The sequence below is a fragment of the Urocampus carinirostris genome, chromosome 2, assembly GCF_059441175.1.
Source record: "Urocampus carinirostris isolate Australia breed hairy pipefish chromosome 2, RoL_Ucar_1.0, whole genome shotgun sequence".
Classification (NCBI taxonomy): Eukaryota; Metazoa; Chordata; class Actinopteri; order Syngnathiformes; family Syngnathidae; genus Urocampus; species Urocampus carinirostris.
Window position 1 is genome coordinate 15,282,708 of NC_142350.1, and position 20,903 is coordinate 15,303,610.

General features: G+C 37.3%; 2 protein-coding genes across 2 annotated transcripts; both read left to right on the plus strand.

Annotated features, from left to right (window-relative positions):
• Window positions 1-36: 36 nt before the first annotated feature.
• Window positions 37-10,670, plus strand: apoa4a (apolipoprotein A4 a). Its single transcript, XM_088329093.1, has 4 exons — window positions 37-3,001; window positions 3,083-3,130; window positions 8,552-8,702; window positions 9,899-10,670. Exons 2-4 carry the CDS (start codon window positions 3,091-3,093, stop codon window positions 10,467-10,469), a joined length of 762 nt encoding a protein of 253 aa, XP_088185219.1. The 5' UTR covers window positions 37-3,001; window positions 3,083-3,090; the 3' UTR covers window positions 10,470-10,670.
• A 637-nt stretch (window positions 10,671-11,307) lies between these two features.
• apoea (apolipoprotein Ea) lies at window positions 11,308-17,716 on the plus strand. The gene is made up of 4 exons (XM_088329096.1): window positions 11,308-12,128; window positions 13,598-13,739; window positions 15,408-15,695; window positions 17,336-17,716. Exons 1-4 carry the CDS (start codon window positions 12,086-12,088, stop codon window positions 17,640-17,642), a joined length of 780 nt encoding a protein of 259 aa, XP_088185222.1. The 5' UTR covers window positions 11,308-12,085; the 3' UTR covers window positions 17,643-17,716.
• The last annotated feature ends 3,187 nt before the right edge of the window (window positions 17,717-20,903 follow it).

Here is a 20,903-nt window from a genome sequence, read left to right on the forward strand (position 1 = left end):
GCTAATTATGTTGTTGTTTTTTCTGGAAATTTTGATTTGAAAAATGATACAAGGATCCATGATGATTTCTTCCTAAATTCCTGAAAAAAATAACTTTTAATTCATATCCAAAGTTTGCAGGGCTGCTGGAAATCCATGAAAATGCTTAAATTTTAATGTTTTCAAGGATTAAAAACTGCTTCATATTGATGCCATGTTTAACAAGTCTGCTTAAAGAAATGACACCGACACTGCTGTCTGGTGGCTTCGCTTTGCCATTGCATTTCTTCCCTTTTGATTAACGGCAGCTGGTATTGGTTTATATGGCGTTATCCTATTAAGTTATCACCTTGACGGGTCTCCCCAAAGAGAATAGGTGCATGTTACACCTAAACCGGGCACTATGAAATGTGTATTAGTGCATGGATTATGGATATATTATGGAAATTTATTATGAGGCATGCAAGAAATAACGGTAGCATTTCCCAGTGGTAAATTGTATTGGGAAGAACTTCCTGCAACTGAAAATGTAAGCTTCATATTACTACCATTTTTACCCTACAGCTATATTGGGAGAGATTTGTCTCAAAAATATTTTTACACGTATTGTTCAGATCCACAAATATATTTGAGATCTAAAAATCATATGTCTTGATAAACGTACACTCAAGAATAAAAATCACGTTTCTAAATCACAGACATATGTGTGGATCGGCAAAATCCATGCTTCATACCTGATTTATTTTAATTGTACTCTAGGAATTGGAAAATTAGCTTGAAAGTCCTTAAAAAAGTGCTTGGATTTGGCCATAAAAATGCGTACAAACCCTGTGTATATTTAAATCACTGTAACCTTATAGAAGTCAATTGTTTTCGTCGTTAACTGAGCCTCCTTTAATCCTACTTTTACTACTTACAACCTGGTATATAACATAGTAACGACACGCTCATAACATGAGTTATTCAATAAATACGTGGCAAACGAGTAACCATTTGTGCCAATTAACAAAAACTCAGCTTCTAAAAAGCTAGCTAACACCTGTGCTAGTCTGTTAGCATACCCATTGGCTCAGCCCATTACTATCTAACTTACTGAGAAAAAAAATGATGTATTCAGTTGCAGCTAACAGTAGCGACTTATCCGTGTCGCCAATCATCGTGTGGAAACGTGACTGAAACGTCGAGGCTTCCTAAAATAAGCTGACCTGGCAGCAGCAGTTTTGTTTTCTTTATTATCAAGTAAAGCCAGCAACACTGGGCGGGCTGTGCATTTCACACCTAGATCGTCAGTAATGCTACGTCTGAATCAATCTTTCAACTTTAACGGCTTCAACCTGTCATCCCGTTTTTGTTTTCATGAGATTTTGTGAAGTGATTTTTCTTGCAACATGATTGTTAAGAAAAAACTAACGAGAAAATACAAAATCCAACCCTCAATTACCATTGTATGAAACCTTTACTTCAGCTACAGCTGCGACACACACAAAAAAACATTAGAAATAAGATAAAAAAAATAGCAATATTATTTAGGCATACAGCCACATTTTAATCCCCCAAATTATTTTTTATTTGTGCGCAAAATCCTTTCTTACCTCAAGAAGAGTTCAATTGTTCTGTCATACAGATTACCTATCAAGAATATATCGCCATCGAAGCTAATGCTGAATTTCCAGCATGTCCTGTCGTATTTCTGGCATAGGTTTTTATTTGATTTGGGGCTGAAAAAGTCAGTTTGACTGAGGCAATGGACATGGGGATATTTTTCATCACATTTTCATTGTGATACTTCTGGTCCGTCCCCCTAGCCAGTCAAAGTTTGTGAAACCGCTGACATATCTCAAGATCCGCCACATCTACACTGTATCTAATTGGCGAGACCTACAGCCTTATCGGTACTTATTTTATGGCTCAGGGCCCGCAGAGCAGTTTGTGAAGGCCTTTAGGTAGATATCTGACCCTGGCAACAAGTAATGGCTGAAATACGATTGGTTAAAATTTTAAATAAATTAGCACACATCTGGAAGCAGCACAAGCAGGGGAAAACAATGAAAGGAAGCTGGTAGACAATTTTGATTTATTTAATAAGTATTCATGGACAAAATATAATGAACATCACAAGATTCCGATATTTGTTAGGCCAGCAGAAAAAGTCCTGCAGGCCGTGAAGGCCCACCAATGCTCCTTTTAAAGGCACAAATTGCTGTCAGTGTCTCACTGGTTAGGAAGGAATTTCAGAACACAGATGACCTTTAACTCTGGATATATTTTTACTAAGACGAGCATCCTGAACACAGCATAAAAATAGTTGCTTTAATGTGACTTTATACAACGCTCCAGTGCCAACGGCGGCTATTGACGTCAGACCTACATTTTCCATAAAAACAGGCTGGTAAAGATCCTTGTACAGGAGCTCAAAATCCTTAGAAATGCTTGAATTACAACACTGTGTTTTCAAGGTTCGAAATGTCCTCGAATTTTTAATTCTTGAAATCGTTGCCATGCTTCTTGGCAATCTGACGCAATAAATCACACATTAACAAAAGGAAACCAAAAACAAGCCCACTCAAAAAGGTTGCCGACATGCCTTAGCCCACACATAGACCAAAATGATGACTGCAGCAAACACCAATGGGTTACGGAAACTAATATTAGAACTAATGTACCTAATATTTAATATTTGACTTGGGGTTTATCAAATTTTCTGTTTTTTTTCCTACAGCAGCACTTCAAACGACAATCTTATGGAGTGATTGACATTGGGTTTCTTCTAACTGTACTGTAAAATTGTCTTTAAAAGCACTTGAATTTGGCCATGTAAAGGGTGTACGAACTCTGGGTGGAAACTAAATCTGAGAGGGTCTCGGGACCCCAGTGATTGTATCAAAGCTCTTGAGTCTCGCCACATCACGACCAGGCTGACAACCGAACATTCTGAGATGGACTTTTGTCCCTTGCCTTCTCCATATAAACTCACACTCGCTTTCAAGAGCTGGCCTCCCAACAGAGCACCTCATCAACACAGGTAAGAGTCCATTTTGAGTTGAAAGCTTGTTTTTTTTTTAAATATTTAAGTCGGAAAATAACAATCTATTCTGTTTTGCAGTGTCAAGGATGAAGCTCCTTCTGGTTTTCGTCTTGGCTGTTGTTGCCGGTAAGAGGGAATGCCGCCCAAAAAAACAATATAATTTTTTTTCTTGTGGTGGGAAAAAGACAAAAATCATGAAAAATGCAAAAAAAAAAAAAAAAATAGAACAAAACTACAGCCGAGAAATTCTGCTTGATTCCAAATGTTCATGGTTCGTGGATCCCTGAACCCAGCCTTGTGGTGCCCATCCCTCTCCCTGGCTTTGGTTTCTGGGATAGGAGTTTGCTCCCCCAAATGAAACCGATAGTACCGATTTCCATGGATACCAGTAGCAAGAGAAGCTTCCCGACACAGCACCTGTTGCGTCGCAGGACATGAGTCTTGTAGGGAGGAGCATGTCAAATGCATGGAGGGGCACAACTGTTTGTCCCCCAAAATATATATAAATACAGTATATGAAAGATTAAAATTGTTTTTTATTTAACTTTTTCTTTAAATTTGTAAAAAAATCAATTTATGTTTCGAGGCATTTTCAGGGATGTGTTTGACAATTAGCTTTTTTAAAAAGAAACCTGTATGGTTAATTCCTTTATTTTGTCATTTATTTTTGTAGCACTGAAAATTCAATATTTTAAATTGATATTTTGTTGTATCACGCTGGGATTTGAGTTGCTTGAATTTGTATGAACTGGTACAAAGTTTGAATGAGTTAAAAGTTCACAGGAGGGTGAAAAAAAACGAATGCTATTATTATTTAGTAGAACAATAGATTGAAAAATATAAATTCATTATGTGCATAATATTACATGATTATTGGTCATATACCGATCAAAAAGACCCCCCAAAAAAAACCTTTTTTTTCTTGTTTTATTTAGTTTTCTTTTGTTTCTTTTTTCCTGGCTTTTTACTTCTTATTTTTGTTCCCAAATTTCGGGTATCGCATCATGCATTACTTGTGGCTTTCATATTTTTGTCTGAAAAACAAACACTGCGGCAATGACGTTATGTTCTTTGCGTTTCGTATATATTTCTATCTATATTAAAATTATTTTTTGGATTTAAAAGGATAAATAACTGGTTCCCTTAACCACACGGGTCATAGGGGGACCATTTCCTGTGGTGTGTCCTTGGCAAGTACAGCCTGGTGGCGCCCACCCCTCTCCAGGATAAAAAATGAAATGGTTCCTTTTTGAATAAAAACATAAATTGGTTAAAATGATCACATAAATAAATAATAACAATAGGTTAAGCACTATTAACAAAATGGCTGAATTGTTAAACTTCCTGTGGATCCTTGAAAAGTCTTATAAGGCATTGAAATTATTACTCTAAAAACAAGGCCTTAATTGGCATTTAAATGTCTTAAATCCAATTTAAGAAAGTCTTAGAAATGTGAAAACATTAAGAGAATGTTAGTTTGTAAACTTAAAAGATTTTGTATCATGATTAAAAGGCCTAATGAATGTAGCAGAATTGGAATCAGGGTTTTTCTGACAGTCTTGACTGTGCATCCATGATGTACAGCAGTGTTTTTCAACCAATGTGCCGGGGCACACTAGTGTGCTGTGAGACCTTGTCTAGTGTGCCACGGGAAATTGCCCAATTTTATTATTTTATTAGTATTTCATTAGTATTTAAATAAAACGGCTTTCTTCCATTGATCGCCCTGCTGTAACATTCATCCGTACTGGTAGGTGGCAGCATTTACTTTCTCTCTTTTTCAATGAACATGAGACAGAACTGGTACAAATATCTATTAACCAACAGAAAATAATGAGATAAATGTAAATAATTAAAAATCATAATTCAAATATCTTCATAATCTCCCCAAAAAGATTGAAAAAAGGGTTACAATGTATTAAATCATATTTTGTATTACCAGAAATTCGTTTTTACTCATTTTTAGTTTGTTTTCTAAAACAGTCTAGTCATGTTTATTTGTGACGCCCTCAATCAGAGTCTCAAAGGGCTCCACGGACCATAGATTATTGCAAACCACAGATTATTATGACACCATCCCTTGATCTAAAACCTAGATGAGGGCAAGGAAAAACTCAAAAACCTCAACATGAGGAAAAGAGCAAAAAATATAGCTAAACTTGAAAACGGATGAAACAAATAATACAATCCCAAATCACAGCAAAATTATTAACCAGAATGAATAAATCGGTTTACCTCCTGACCCACGGTGACCACAAATGATAAAAATGTTAACTGTACAGTACTTTATTTACACAGCCCTTTACAACAGTCCTTTCAGTGTACCAAAGTGCTTATAACTATACTTTATACTGTCGTTTTGGCAACATGATAATTGAAGTAAAAAAATCAACAACATGAAACTGGGACTGGCAATTCATCTTTAAACATTTTCTACAGACAGTGTGCTTCAAAGATTTTTCTTGAAAATAAGTGTGCCTTGTGTCAAAAAAGGTTGAAAAACACTGATGTACTATACACATCCTTTTTAATTTATTCTCTATTACTTCAACTTTGGAGAGTGCTTTGTTTTCAGATGGAAAGTTTTCAACTGGACCAAAATGTAAAATAAGAACCCGTTTGTTTAAAATGGTCTCCAATTCATTTTTGCTTTGTTTGTTTCAATTGTGTTATTTTGTTGACTTAGTCTTTAATTAGATTTCAAAAGGCATTAAAAAGTCTTAAATTTAACTTGCTCTAAACTGTAGGAACAAATTTGGTTGAAATCCATAATTAAACTTCGTCTACCATCTATAATTCTATAGTTTAGGACAGGGATCAGCAACCTTTTCGGTGCGGAGTGCCACTTTCAAATTTCCCTGTAAATCAGAGCGCCACACCAAGATTAATGACTCGCACAACATTTTTTTTAATATCCAAGAGAGCTGTCATTTTACACCAGTCCAAATATACAACACGGATATACATTTTAATCATATAACTCAGTGTTTTTCAACCCTTTTTGAACCAAGGTACACTTTTATTTATAAAAACGTTCCGTGGCACACCGTCCGTCCAAAATGTTTGAAAATGAAGTCATGTCAAATATTTCTCTGTACTACCTCATAAGCAGATAATTAGTATATAAAAAGAAGAAAATAGTACTTAATATAAAAAAGAATGATGTGCTTTATGTTTTTATTTTTTAAGTTATTAAATGTACTGTGCTACCTCAAGAGCAGATAATTAGTACATAAAAAGTATATAAAAATCTACTGCCACCTACTGATATGGATGACTATTACAGTTCCTTGTCTGAAGAGTGCAAAAATACTGAATGATGGCCTAAATTTTTGGAAAGATAAAATTCCAGCAGCACACTGGTATAACTGACCTATGTATCTTCCACTATTCTTGTTCATCAATTAACTAAAATATGAATGTGAACAACATGTGGAAAGGCCTGTAGCCATTCTGACTTCAACTTTTTACCACAAGAATTAACCAGAATCACCCATTTTTCATCAACTATAAACTACAATCAAAAAACAAGTAATATGATCAGCTATCATACCATTCATCAATGATATCTTGTTGCAGAAAACGTGAAATAACAGCAGCAATGCAGAAGGCACCCGCGCGCACACACACACACACACACATGCTTCTTTAAAATATTCACCACCAGTAAATGGTTTTCCGTGCTTTGCTATTCAGTGAGCAATTTGATAGATAGTTTCAGTGGTGGTGTTTTTAGCATCGACAAAGGTTTTCAGTGTCTGTGTTTGTTTGCCGCGCATTTCAATGTCTCCGCCTTGAATTAATGTTCATGTTTCGTCTCTTGATTACGTTTAACACTTGATGCGCGAGGTACAACGCTCTCGGTGCATAATGCACAAAAACGCACGGTCATTTTTGGCACAAAGCCTCATTCGTCTGTCCACGCTGGCTGGAGAGAGCGCGATCTTTTCGCTTGAGGAGCCATCATGATTCGTTCATTTATCGCGCGCGTGTTTCGTTAGCTGGGTCTCTCTCTCTCTCTCTCTCTCTCTCTCTCTCTCTCTCTCTCTCTGCCAGCCGCCGGGCAAACTCACGCTGAAAAATCCACGTAAATCCTTTACATAACATGGCGAGCAACTGAAGATGTCTAAACTTCAGGTAAATGCGCTTTAAAAAAAAAACAATCATTATTATCTGGCCGTGCACTCGCGTGCCACTGGTGCCACGCGTGCCATAGGTTGCCGACCCCTGGTTTAGGACAAGGACGAACTTTGGTTGTAAAAAACAGTCAAACATGCGTGCAAACTCAGTGGGCCTTATTTTAAAGAATGCCACTCTTGGATTAAGATCAGGGATGTGATTTTTCCGCTAATTCGCGGAATTCCGCTTTTTTTATCTCCAAAAATAAAATTTTAAAATTTCCGGTGTTTTAATTGGTAAAAAAAAAACGATTTCGTCTCGACAGCATGCCATTTGAGTGTTTCCGTAACTGAAATGAAACGTACTTGCGATTGGTTGAAGTCTCGTGTTGACCAATAAACGCGCTTGTTATAGGAGTGTGCCATTGTTCATTTCTCACACGTTTTTGCCGGGTGTTTAAAGAAAGATGTCCGTGATCGAACGCAAAGATGCTCCGCGAGCTAAAGAAATTGATAAGATTGTAAAAAACAAGTTTCGATGGGACTGGTTGGAGAAGGAATTATCTACGAATGTTGGAAAGAAGACTGTGACGAATTTGTTCAATGACTTTATTCGGAAGATCGATCGTGCCGGGAAAGCACTTTGCATTTGGTGTCATGATACCATCGACTATGGTGGGAGAGGTTTCAAAGCTCTTGAAAGTCACGCAAAGAGCAAAAAACACGTGAAAGAACTCCAGTCAAGAACGACAAATTATTCCATCGCTGGAAGTTTCGGTGCCCAAACGAAAACTCCAAAACTTTACGGCCTCCATCCCTTATTGACATCACAATCGGAAGCGGTAATAAAGAGACGTGATCCACCCCAACAACCTGTACCAGTTGCTGATAGAGTCGTGAATTTTGAGGTAGGTGGTAAACTTTTCAAATTTATTTGACAGTTTTCCCATTTTTTTCGAAAATATTATAACGTAATAAAAATGGCCATAAATATTTAACAATTACAATAATAGATTTTCATGTGTACATTACACCAACACTTTACTGTAGGGCCTATACTTATTGTACTTTTTACTGCCCTGGTCCTACCTGGTTTCCCCCCCCCCCCCCCAGCTAGCAATCACCCCCCCCCCCCCCCGCTAATTTTCAGATAATTTCACTTTGGTCAAATCACATCCCTGTAAGATGTTTCACCGTTCGTTGCAGTCCTTTCCTGCACTAAATGGCATCAAGAACGAATGAGTTAAAGTGCCCAAAAAGTAACCTCAAACTTTGCGTGTTTCATGCGTATAACTTTGTATTCATCATAAATAGAACTGAATTGGACTCGGTCTGTAATTCTAACATGTACCACCAGAGGGCTCCCAATAACCTGAACACAATTGGATGGATGAATTACCGCTACCCTTTTTTTGTAAATTACGACCAGGTTGCAATGGCAAAGTTGTGCAGCAGGAGCAGCCCAAAATGCAGTTGGGCACAGTCAGGAACGCATTTTGGGACTACGTTGCCAAGGCAACGTCCACAGCGGAGGACTCGCTGGCGCTGATCAGAAAGTCGGACCTGGGAAAAGAAATCAAGTAAGAAATTCAACAAAGCCATCTTGGAAATGTGGTACTACTTTATTCTTATTGTATAAGTTTTTTGTACATTCACATAAATTTGCATATACTCAGTATATTTATGTTGCCATATTATACATAATACTTTACGTGTGAAAAATGTATTTTGGCACAGCCGCATGCACAGATAGACAGTAGGTGGTGCTGGAGCTCCTGCCCCTGTGCCTTTCATCATACTCTCATACGTGCACAATTATAATCTCATATAGATAGTCATGCACAAACACTACTATACTCTCTCATACACAATGTAATAGACATACCACTATACTTTCTCACATATATTACTGTACTCTCACACACAGGCACACACTACAATACTCTCACACATATTACATACTCTTGTACAAATACTGCTACACACTCTCAAAAGGTGGGCTTTTTGAACCTTTAAAAAAAAACTGCCTAGTCAGGTAAAACGTAAGTATTTTATTTTTTTCTTAGAAAAGTTGATCTATTAACCAATACTAATGTTGACAGGGGAGCTAGGTTTCGTAACGGTACTCATTTATGTACAAATAGTGTACATTTGCGTGGCGACATGCACAGATAGACAATAGGTGGTGCTGGACATCCTGCAGCTCTGTTTCATCTTAAAATAGGTCCCCATTTTTAACCTAAACGGTATGTTGTGGTAAATATTCTGTTTTTTTAAATTGTTTGATTTCTTTAGAAATGTCGAACTATTCGCCGATGCTAATGGTGACAGGGTGGCTAGCTTTCGTAAAGGTACTCATGTATATTTGGTAGGAGGGCATGCACAGATAGACACTAAGCAGTGGTGGAACTCCTGCCTCTCTGCTCTCTCCCACAAAGTACCTTTTTAGAAAGTTATTTTTTGTAATAGTAAACCGTATCATGAGGTGAATATTACCAGTTAAATATCGTTTTTTTTTTAAAGGTTCAACGATTAACCAATACTAATGTTGACAGCATGGCCAGCTTTTATAAGGGTATTAATTTATATATTACTTGTGTATATTTGCATGGTGGTATGCACAGATGGACACTAGGTCTAGCTCCCCTGCAGCATGTAACATTACAGTGCTCAGTCGATGTAAAGTAAGGTGCGCAATACTCTTGCCTCATGGCAGAGGGCGATATTGAGACTACGGTTAGTTTAAATATGTTCTGCAAACTGTTTTTCCACGCAGCACCATCATTTCTGGGAGCACGGCAACCATCAACAGGTTCACCGAAGTCCTCCGCACCCACGTGAGCCAGGACTTCACATATAGCTTCTTGGGACAAGCCGAGCATCTGAAAATCCGCCTGGGGAAAGACCTGTCTGCCATGAGAACCCACCTTCAGCCCTATGCCGACGAGGTGGTGACCCACTTCCAGGAGCAACTGGAAGAACTGAGAAAAGAGGCCTCGTCTTACGCCAAGACTACTGACTCTGAAGCCCTCAAGGCTGCCCTCTTGAGGAAAACCCAGGAACTGAAGAGCTACTTAGACCGGAACGTGCAAAAACTGCAAAGTCAGATGTTTCCTTACACCGAAGAACTCAGGCAGACGATGGAGAACAGTCTGGATGAGTTCCAAAAGAACATGATGCCCCTAGCCCAGAGGTTCCACAGCCAGGTCAGCGAGAAGACCCGGGAGATTGGGGTGAAGCTGGCCCCTTATGGGGAAGAACTGAGGGCCAAACTTGACATAGACACCAAGAACGTGAAGGAGAAGCTGGTTGCTCTCTGGGAATCCTTCACCAAGATCACCCAATAAAAGACTCATAAAAAGTACAAAGTTCTACCTCACTTTAGTCTGTGTCCGGGTCATATTTGTCCATGCAAAAGACAATAAAAAATGTGAAATATATTTTTGTCATCCCTAATGTTGAGAAAACCTCTCAAGACTAAGATCATAGGGACACTGTGTATTCTTTAACACTATCTAGTGGTAAAAAATACCTGATTTATTGAACAAAACAAAACAATATTGAGTTGAATAATAAAAATACACTATCATGTAAACGTGCATTTTTCCCTAATACTCTTAGGTCATATTTATCAATCCAAAAGACAATAAAAAATGTGTAAAATACTTTTGTCGTTCTTAATGTCGTCACGTTTTAGAGGGACCACGTCTTATTTTATTATGATTCTATTGGTTTTATTTCCCTTTTCTGCCCATAGCAATAGATCCTCCCGAGAAAGTTATTGACAAGAAAAGGAAAAGAGGAAAATGGTGCCATCGATTAATTTTCAGGTCATTTAGATGTTCCCCGCCTACAGTCAAAACATTTTATTTGCAAAAATGTTTTTGCACTGCGAAAAAGACGTAAAATATAGGAAAATACATCTATGGCACTGAGGGAGTTAATGTCGACAACATATACTCAGTCTAAGATTACAGGGAGACTGTGTAATATCTAGCACCACCTAAAGGTAAAAACCCTTCAAAAAAATATTGTGTCGAAATACATGAACCGTCATGTAAAACTACATTCTTTTTTCCTAATACTGGAAGCTCATATTTGTTAATGCAAAATAAAATAAAAATGGGAAGTATATTTCTGTTGTCCTTAACATGAAACCAGATTGGATGTCAGCTCTTTTACACCTTTACTGACCTCTAGTGGTAGGGAGGAGAATTTGTTTTGCATTTGTTGAAAAAATTATAACTTGATAGAAATAAGTGACACATGCTGTTTTTTTTTTTTTTTCTTTTTAAATAAACATACTCATGCAGTAGGCGGGAAGTATGTCTGACCTGCATGCTGTACGGGGTTTTAAACATACAGCCTGTGCGCTGGAACAGGCCTGCCAACTAATATCCTGAGATCAGCACAAGAGAAAAAAGATGAGGCGCATCATGTCAAAAATTGACTTGCAGGTAAATAAGTCCGTCGGATGTCACAAAAAAAGTGTTCACAGACTAAAATGATATTTTAGTTTTTGTTCTTTTCACCACTTTTTCGTTCTATTAAGTATATTTTCATACTTTTCAGTACTTTATTTATCAGTACAATATAAACTGTTGAATACATTTGGTTTCTTTTCATGATTGTGTCTCCTAAAAAATATGTTGAATATTTTCAATCTATATGTTTGAAGCCTGAAATATGGTAATATGTTAATAATTACAAAAAAAAAAAAAAAAAGAGAAAGGGGGGGTGTCAATACTTTTGCAAGGCATTGTAGATCCTGACAAAAGTCCAGATCTTGTGTTCCAGGTTCCAAATTTTGACCCGTGACGTCTGAGTGCAACGTGGCTCCAAAACAACACGCACAGCAATAAAAGTTGACAACTCGCTCCATGACAAGAACTTCGAACGCTCCCGGATAACGCAGACGCATAAATAGCCGACCGGCTCAGACCGAGTGGTCGCTCGTCTCGTCATGAAGATCTTTGTGGTCCTCGTCGCCTTGGCAGTCGTCTCAGGTATGTTTTTCTGTCCAGTTTTACCGTAAAAGACCCAGGGTTGGGCAACTGTTTGGAGTCAGGGGCCACATTGGGGTAAAAAAAAGTGGCAGAGGGGCCGATCAAGGACGCCGATCTCATTTTTTTTTCATTTATGAAAAAAAATATATATATGCAGAAATCTACACATCATATTTTTTTTACATTTGTTTTTTTAAACAGATTAGTTTCTCATTAGGCAAAATACTTTTTTATTTAGTTTCTTACTATTACTGTTGTTTTACTTTAGTACAATTTTCTTCTTATTATTTTAGTATTCTTTTTGTCGAATTTTTGTGGTATATCCGTCATAATATTTCTGAATTAGTATTTTTGTCGTATTTGTGTTGTAATATTTCTATAGAAGTATTTTTTAAAGTATTTCCATCATAGTATTTTTGTTTTATTTTTTGAGTATTTTTGTAGTATTTCCAAAGTAGTATTTTTGAAGTATTTTCATGTAGTATTTTTGTAGTAATACTGTAGTTGTATTTTTGTAGTAATTCAATAGTAATTTTCTTCGTATAATATCTATTGTAATCTGTATTAGTATTTTAGAAGTATTTCTGTCAAAATATTTTTGTTGTGGTATTTTTGTAGTATTTCTGTCGAAATGTTATTGTAGTATATCTTTTATAATATTTCTGTATTAGTATTTCTGTACTTTATTTGTCAAAATGTTTTTGTAGCAAAATTTTTGTATAGTATTCCTGTAGTAATATTTCTGCAGTGATAGTTTTGTAATATTTCTGAATACGTATTTTGTCGAATTTTCAGGTATTTTCCTGTAGTATTTTCGTAGTATTATTGTAGTTGTATTTCTGTCATATTTCTGTAGTATTTTTGTAGTATTTCCATAGTATATCTGTCGTACTATTTCATCGTTAGAATTTTTGTGGTATCTCTGTCAAAGTATTTCTGTTGTGGTATTTTTGTAGTATTTCTGTAGACGTATTTTTTAAGTATTTCCATACATATTTCAGTATTTTTGTAGCATTTCTAAAGTAGTATTTTTTAAGTATTTTCATGTCATATTTCCATAGTAGTATTTTTGTAGTATTTTTTTCAGTATTTTAGTAATATTACTCAAGTTGTATTTTTGTAGTATTTCTGTTATGATATTATTGTAGAAGTATTTGTAGTGTAGTATTTTTGTTGTATCTTTATAATATTCTTTATATTCAGAATGAAAGCAAAATAACACATGAGGTCCCTGTTTCTACATTTTACATTTAGTTTTGTAGCTATTTAAAAGTATTTTTGTTGTAGACACACAAAGTTACAATGTCGGGCCCAAAACACATTTTTAATTGTAGTACTTTATCTAGTATTATATATTGATGTTATGTTTTGACCATTTTCGTCTGGCGGGCCGGATAAAAAAGCCCGACTGGCCGCGCGTTGTCCTCGGGCCTTAGATTGCCCACCTCTCCCTAATATGATCCTTTTAGGCTGCCAGGCCAAGAGTTTGTTCCAGGATGCGCCCGTGAGCACCTGGGAGGAATTCTTCCAGAACTATTTCACGGAGCTCAACGGCAAAGCTGAGGAGATGGTGAAGGACATCAGGAGCTCCCAGATCAGCAGAGAACTGGAGTGAGTTTGTTTGGGAGCCATCTTAGGGGACTCCATTAGTTGACTTTAGTAGCGGCTGTACAAGAATAAACCTGACACATAAAGTGCCTTGCGAAAATATTGCACCCCAACCGCCGCCCCCCCCCCCCCCCCCCCCCCAAGCACTTTTCGACATATTTCCATTTTTCAGGCTTCAAACTCTGAATAATTTCCAAAAACCAATAACATGGGAGACATAATTGTGAGGATAAACCAAATGTATTCAACAATATGAATTGAAAAGTATGTGTTGCAAAACTATTGGTCCTCTCTGAGTAATACTTTGCACAATCTACTTTTGCTTTGATCACAGCCACATGCCTTTTTAGGTATGTTTCAATAAGGTTTTCATACCTCGAAACAGAAAAATGTGCCCATTATTCCTAGCAAAACAGCTGAAGTTCCTTAAGGTTTGATGGTGATTGCTTGTGCACAGCATTTTCCAGAAATGCTGTATAGGGATGAGGTCTGGACTTTGGTTTGGTCATTCTAAGACTTTCATACTGTGAGTTTTGAACTTTTTCTTTGTAATCTTTTTTTAGGTTTAGGGGTTGTTGTCCTGTTTGAAGGTGAACACGCGGCCATTCTCAGATCTCCTGCAGACTCCAACTGATTTTCTGTCAGAATCGCCCTGTATTTGGCTCTGTCCATCAACTTTAACAATCTCCTCAGTCCCTGCTGAAGAAAAGCAACCTCAGAGTATGATACTGCCACCACTATGTTTGACAGTTGGAATGGTGTTTTCAGGGTGATGTAGAATCTTACTCTTATGCTAAACATAACGCTTTGCATTGAGCACCTTGTTACACATGTTATTTGTGTCCCAAGTGGCTTATTGCAAACACCAAACGTGCAATTTTATAGTATTCTTTTAGAAAGGGATTTATTTTTGCCAGTCTTCAATAAAAGGAAATCTCATGCAGAGTAGGACTAATAGTTGTCTTATACAAATATCGTCCCACCTCAGTTGTATATCCCTGCAGGTCGATCATGGGCCTTTTGGGTGCTTCTCTGATTAGTTTTCTCTTTGTTTTGGCCAGAAGTCTAGAGGAACAGCCAGGTCTTGGTAGGTTTGCCGTGGTTTTATGCTCATTCTATTTGGATATCATTGCTTGCACAGTGCTTCGGAAGATTTGTAAATGTGAAATTTTCTTGTATCCCACAACTGATTTAAAGTTTTCTATGACTTTATACCGGACCTGCCTTGTGTGGTTTTTGGTGTTCATAATGCTAGATTTTCCTTTCACAAACCTCCAAGTCTATCACAGAGCAAGTGTATTTCCACTGAGACTTAATGACACACAGGTCCACTATTTTGGTAATTGTTAGTCATTTAGGTCAACATTGGATCATTCAGACGCCATAAGGGAACTTCTGGAGTCAGTTGGATGAGCTCAGTAAGCTGAGAGAACAGAGGGGCAATATTTCTGCAACACTTCCTTTTCAGTTTTTTCGTTGTGAATATAAGATGTTGAAGAAATTTGGTTTACTTCATGATTGCCTCTGACATGACATGTTTTTTTATCTTCATGTTTGAAGCATGAAATGTGGCAATATGACAAAAATATTGTGGAGAGCCAACAGTTTTGCAAGGCCCTGCAGTAGATCTATTGATGTGAAACCTTTGATTTTTTTTCTCCCTCCCTCAAGAACCTTGATTCAAGACAGCATGGCCGAACTGACGGCCTACCGAGAGGACCTTGAGAACAGGCTGGTTCCATACACTCGGGACACAGCCGGACGTATGGGCAAGGACCTTCAGAGCTTGCTGGAGCGCTTTCAGGAGCGGGTGGTGGACGCCCGGGACCAAATGGACCAGTACCAGCAGGAACTGCGGACGATGGTGGAGCAGAACTCGGATGAGGTCAGACTCAGAGTCACCACCTACACCCGCAAGATGAAGAAAAGGCTCCACAAGGACGCCATGGAGATCAGAAAGTTAGTGGTGATATTTTAATAATTTTCTCGTAAACTATCCCCGTTATTGTTTTATTATTGTCATTGCCATTGTTTATATTCTTCATTGTGGTTTTCTTCTTCTCGCCCTTGTTTTTCTCCTTCTTTTTTCATTCCTCTTGTACTTCCTCTTCATGTCTATTATCCTCTCTCGTTCCTTCAACTTCCTCGTCATCTTCTTTGTTGGTGTCATCTTTTTTTACTTTTTCTTCCACTTCTCTTTCTCCCTCTTATTGTTCTTTTCCTTCCTATGTCTGTTTTTTTGGTCATTCTTATTATCATTAGTGTCATTGTGATTTTTCTACTTCTACTTGGTCATCCATTTTTCTTCCTTGCGATTTTAATTTTCTTCCTCTTTATGTTCATCTTCTTCTCTTTCTCACCTTTGTCATCTTATTTTCTCGTCCTTCTGCTTTTTGTTCTCCTTCCTTTAGCTGTCAAATTATTCTTCTACTTCCGGTTGTTGGTCCTCCTGAGTTTCCTTGTCTTTTGTGTTTTTATCGTTTCTTCACCTAGTTGTTTTTCCACTTCCGCTTCTTCATCTGCCTTATTTTGTTGTTGCTCTTCTTCCTCTTGTTGTTCACTTTGTAATTATTCTTACCCTCATTAATATCATTTTTCTTCTTCTTCTTGTTCATCTTGTCTTTCTCTTCTTCTTGCTCTTCCACTTCTGATTCTCCCCTCTTCTTTAAGTGTTGTTTTTCATCCCCGGTGTTGTTCTCCTTCCTTTTGTTCTTTTCTCTGTTCTTCTTTCTCTCATTCATGTTCTTCCTCCCCTTCTTCATGTTTAGCCTTTTATCTTTCTCTCCCTCATCTTCCTGGTCTGCTTCTTTGTTCCTCTTGTTGCTCTGGTCTTTGTTCCTCTTGTTGCTCTTCTTTTTTCCCCCTTGTTGATCTCTTTATTTTAGTTTCTTCTTCCTGTTGTTCTTTGTTCTCTCCTTTGTGTTCTTCTTTATATTTATTTTCTCTTTCTCTGCTGTAAATTGCCCGTTATTTTGTTATCATTTTCCCCTGTTATTTTTCTGCTTCTTCTTCTTCTCTTGTTGTATTCTCCTTTCTTTTCTTCTTTTTTCTCTACTTTGGGTTCTTATTCATGTTTATCTTCTCTTTCTCTAGTTCATCTTTCTTGTCTTCTTTATTGGTGTCATATTTTCATGCTTCCTTTTCTCCTTTGATATATTTTTCTCTCTCTCGGTGTTATTGTTCTTCTTTCCCTGTATTAATCTTTTTTTCTATGTCTTGCTCTTGGACATCCATATATTTTTCTCTGTTGTCAGTGTCGTCATTTTATTCTTCCTGTTCTTCAATTTCTGCTTCTTCTCTGTTCATTTGATGTTCTTATTTTTTTCTTCCTTGTTCTCTTGTTGTTCCTCTTGTTCATATTACAGTTCTACTCCTTCTTATTGTCATTTGCTTTTTCTTCAACCTTGTTGTTGTCTTCTTGTCCTTTATTTTCTTCTTCTCTTGTTCAGGACCAGATAAACACATTTTATCAAGGCTTTTATTACTGGCGATAATATAATTTTAACTATTAGCTTATAGAGATAAACTAAAATGAGTTTCACAACCAGTAGATAAAAGCAACTCACTAATCCGGCATCTATGGTGACTTGTGATCTCAGTCAAGTGAGCACCTATTTGGAGAAACTACAGTCCCGCACCGCAGACAACATCGAGGACCTTAGGAGGCACCTGGACCCTTATTTCGCTCAAGTCCGAGACAGCACACAGGCCAAGATTAGCACCCTCAACGACCTGCTCCAGTCCCAGGTGGAGAGCGTGAAGGACACCATTCAGACCACAGCGGAGGAGATCACCAAAAGCTACGAAAGCACCTCGCAGGACCTCTACAACACCCTGAAGGAGAAGATTGAGGACATCAGCAGCTGGATCGAGCCTTTGGTGTCCATGTTCAATGACAATATGTAAAGCATCCGTCAAAATCACACTGTGTGTCTGTCTAACACTCTGCAGATGTTATGTGATAAAGATGGGGTTTACTAATAAACTCAAATATTCAAAATAAATTTGTTTTATTGAAACATAACAGTGATGCCTACGGGATAACTAAGAACACATCTAGACTCTGCTCCCACCATTAAAAAAATGAAAAATGTCCGAAATATTTAGGAATTTACACCCTTGGTTTAAATTTATGATGGACTCTTTGAGTGCCATTGACTGGTTAGTCGTCAAATCCCGATTTCTTGACTTAACTGACAAAAAGTTTATTCTTCTCCCCAGACATAAAAACGATGACAAATGATTCATTAAAAATTTTAATCTTCATCCTGAATTAAAAAATCAAACAGACATACAATCAGTACTATTCAAGGTTTAAGACTTAAAACTTCCCATTCTTAACGAGGGTGAAGCTTATTTATTCCTCCAACCACATGAAAAAGATGATAATTGGTTCATTCTGAATGTTAATATTTACCATCATATAAAAAAAAAAACATAATCCGGGTGAAGATTAAGATTCATAATGAAGCAATCATATTCTTTTTCATGTCTGGGGGAGGGATGAATAAGCTTCATATAGAATAAGAATGTCAATTTTCAACCAGGTTGTTTCCAAAATATCTCGGTGAAGATTAAGATTCATAATGGAGCAATTGTCGTCTTTTTTATGTTTCTGGGGATGAATGAATAAGCTTTCCCCTCAGTTTAGAGTTTAGATATTGAGGTTTGTTGTGTCAAATGATCAATGGTGCTGAAAGTATTGATTCATTATTTTCTTTCTGGGTGAAGATTAACATCCATAATGAAGCAATTGTCTTTTTTTATGTCTGTGGGGAGGAATGAATAAGGTGCCCCCCCCCAGTTTATAGTTTAGAAATTGAGGTCTGTTCTGTCAAATTATAAATGGCACTGAAAGTATTGATTTACTATTTTTTTCTGGGTGAAGATTAACATTCAGAATGAAGCAATCTTCGTCTTTTTCATGTCTTTGAGGAGGAATGAATAAGCTTTCCCCAGTTTAGAAATTGAGGTCTGTTCTGTCAAATTATAAATGGCACTTAACGTGTTGATTCACTATTTTTTTCTGGGTGAAGATTAACATTCAGAATGAAGCAATCTTCGTCTTTTTCATGTCTTGGAGGAGGAATGAATAAGCTTTCCCCAGTTTAAAAATTGAGGTTTGATGTGGCAAATTATAAATGGCACTGAAATTATTGAATCACTATTTATTTCTGGGTGAAGATTAAGATTCAGAATGAAGCAATCTTCGTCTATTTCATGTCCCGGGGGAGGAATAAATAAGCTTTCCCCAGTTAAGAAATTGAGGTCTGATGTGTCAAATTATAAATGGTACTGAAAGTATTGAATCACTATTTTCTTTCTGGGTGAAGATTAACATTCAGAATGAAGCAATTGTCGTCTTTTTCATGTCTTGGGGGAGGAATGAATAAGCTTTCCCCAGTTGAGAAATTGAGGTCTGATGTGTCAAATTATAAATGGCACTGAAAATATTGATTCACTATTTTCTTTCTGGGTAATTATTACCATTCAAAAGGAAGCAATTTTCATCTTTTGCAGGTCTTGGGGGAGGAATGAATAAGCTTCCCCCAGTTCAAAAATTGAGGTGTGATATAGTCTCTCTGTTTCAATCTTAGAATGGAATACAATTGTCTTTATTTTCACTGATTGATCGAAACTTAGAACACATTGTTTACAAAGAGGTTAGACGTGGCACTCCAGGATAAACATTTCATAAAAGACTTTAAAGATAAAAACAAAACAAAAAGGAACAAAGGAGAGATAAGTATCTTTCAAGATTCATTCCAGTTTTGGAAAATGTATATACTTAGTTTGCAGGATTCGTGTGGGTGCTTAAAATTCTTGAAAGTGCTTGAAATTTTGTGTTGTGCTTTTAAGGTTTGAAATGTGATTGTAAATGCTTGAAATTGTTCCCATGTTTCCTGGAAGTCCAAATCTAAGAAAATAAATGAAGACATATAAATCAGGCTTCAAAATAAAGCCGACACGCTTCTGCATTACTAACGGAAGCTGGCATTAGTTTGTATGGCGTTGTCATGCGATGCGTCATCTATGCATCGTGCCTAAGAGGACAGATGAAAAGGCCAAGATGCCGGGTACTGGAGAAATAGGTAAATTGACATTGAAAGTGCTTAAAAAGTGTTTGAATTTGGCCATGAAAAAGGTGTATGAAACCTGTAGTTGTGTTTCACTTTTTAGATACTTATTCCGTCCGGGAAACAAATAAATTAACCCAGGTGCAGACGAAATCTCGTAAATCACGCGGGATTTTGTAGACAGCGGCGAACATACAAATCACGTTTAATAATAAAAAATAAAAAAATCGTACTTAAAATGGGCAAAAATAGTATGTTTAATAAAAATCCTACTAATTTAATATTAAAACATTTCAGCAAAAAATCGTAACAAATTCAACAAAATCGCACAGGTGTGTAAATTACATACCTGTCAACCTGTACGTTTTTGCCGTACAAAGTACGTTTATTATGCATTTTAAGACGTGTACGACGTACAAGAAAATCTGTACGGAAAAATGCAAATTTGTCAATGATGGGTACCATCCGGGATACACAAACTATCACGAAACGGCAAATCAATCAAGTCAAACGAGTTCGTCGCGGCAGCCTCTATCACGGTATCGTTGTTTTCGTTGCAAACGAAGCGAGCGGTTTGATGCTACTGTGCGCATGCGTCTTCCGCCTGGGGATTTCCCATCATGCAATATTGCGTGGTAGTTGTTTAGTGAAAGGAAGTCCGTCTCTTTTTAGAGAACCGGCTTTTTCGGCTCAACTCGTTAAAGAGAGCTGGCTCTCAAACGGCTCACTTGCTTTGATGCATTATATTATGAATTATGATGTCGTACAAAGAAGTTAGACTAGCTCGGTGGCCTTGGGGGTAGGGAGCCCGCTCCGAGACTGAGAGGTTGTGGTTCAAGCCTCGACCGAGTCATACCTAAGACTTACAACATTGGTACCAATGGCCTCCCTGCTTGGTGCTCGGCATTGGGGGTTGGAATTGGGGGATTTGGTCACCTAATGACTGCCAACACATCAGTTGGATTGAGTGAGGGGGCTGGTAATCCCCTCCTCTGTATCAATCTCCCAGAAAGAGTCAGAAATGACTCTCGCCACCTCCCACTAGGGAGATATGGCTCCGGTATATGTAAACATATATATATAAAGAAGT

Excerpts from the sequence above, each read along its gene's own strand:
- apoea (XM_088329096.1), top strand. The coding sequence starts at position 12,086 with ATGAAGATCTTTGTGGTCCTCGTCGCCTTGGCAGTCGTCTCAG. Across the intron at positions 13,740-15,407 it reads CAGATCAGCAGAGAACTGGA|AACCTTGATTCAAGACAGCA; the intron begins GTGAGTTTGTTT and ends CCCTCCCTCAAG. Across the intron at positions 15,696-17,335 it reads GACGCCATGGAGATCAGAAA|TCAAGTGAGCACCTATTTGG; the intron begins GTTAGTGGTGAT and ends TTGTGATCTCAG.
- apoa4a (XM_088329093.1), top strand. The coding sequence starts at position 3,091 with ATGAAGCTCCTTCTGGTTTTCGTCTTGGCTGTTGTTGCCG. Across the intron at positions 3,131-8,551 it reads CGTCTTGGCTGTTGTTGCCG|GTTGCAATGGCAAAGTTGTG; the intron begins GTAAGAGGGAAT and ends AATTACGACCAG. Across the intron at positions 8,703-9,898 it reads GACCTGGGAAAAGAAATCAA|CACCATCATTTCTGGGAGCA; the intron begins GTAAGAAATTCA and ends TTTTCCACGCAG.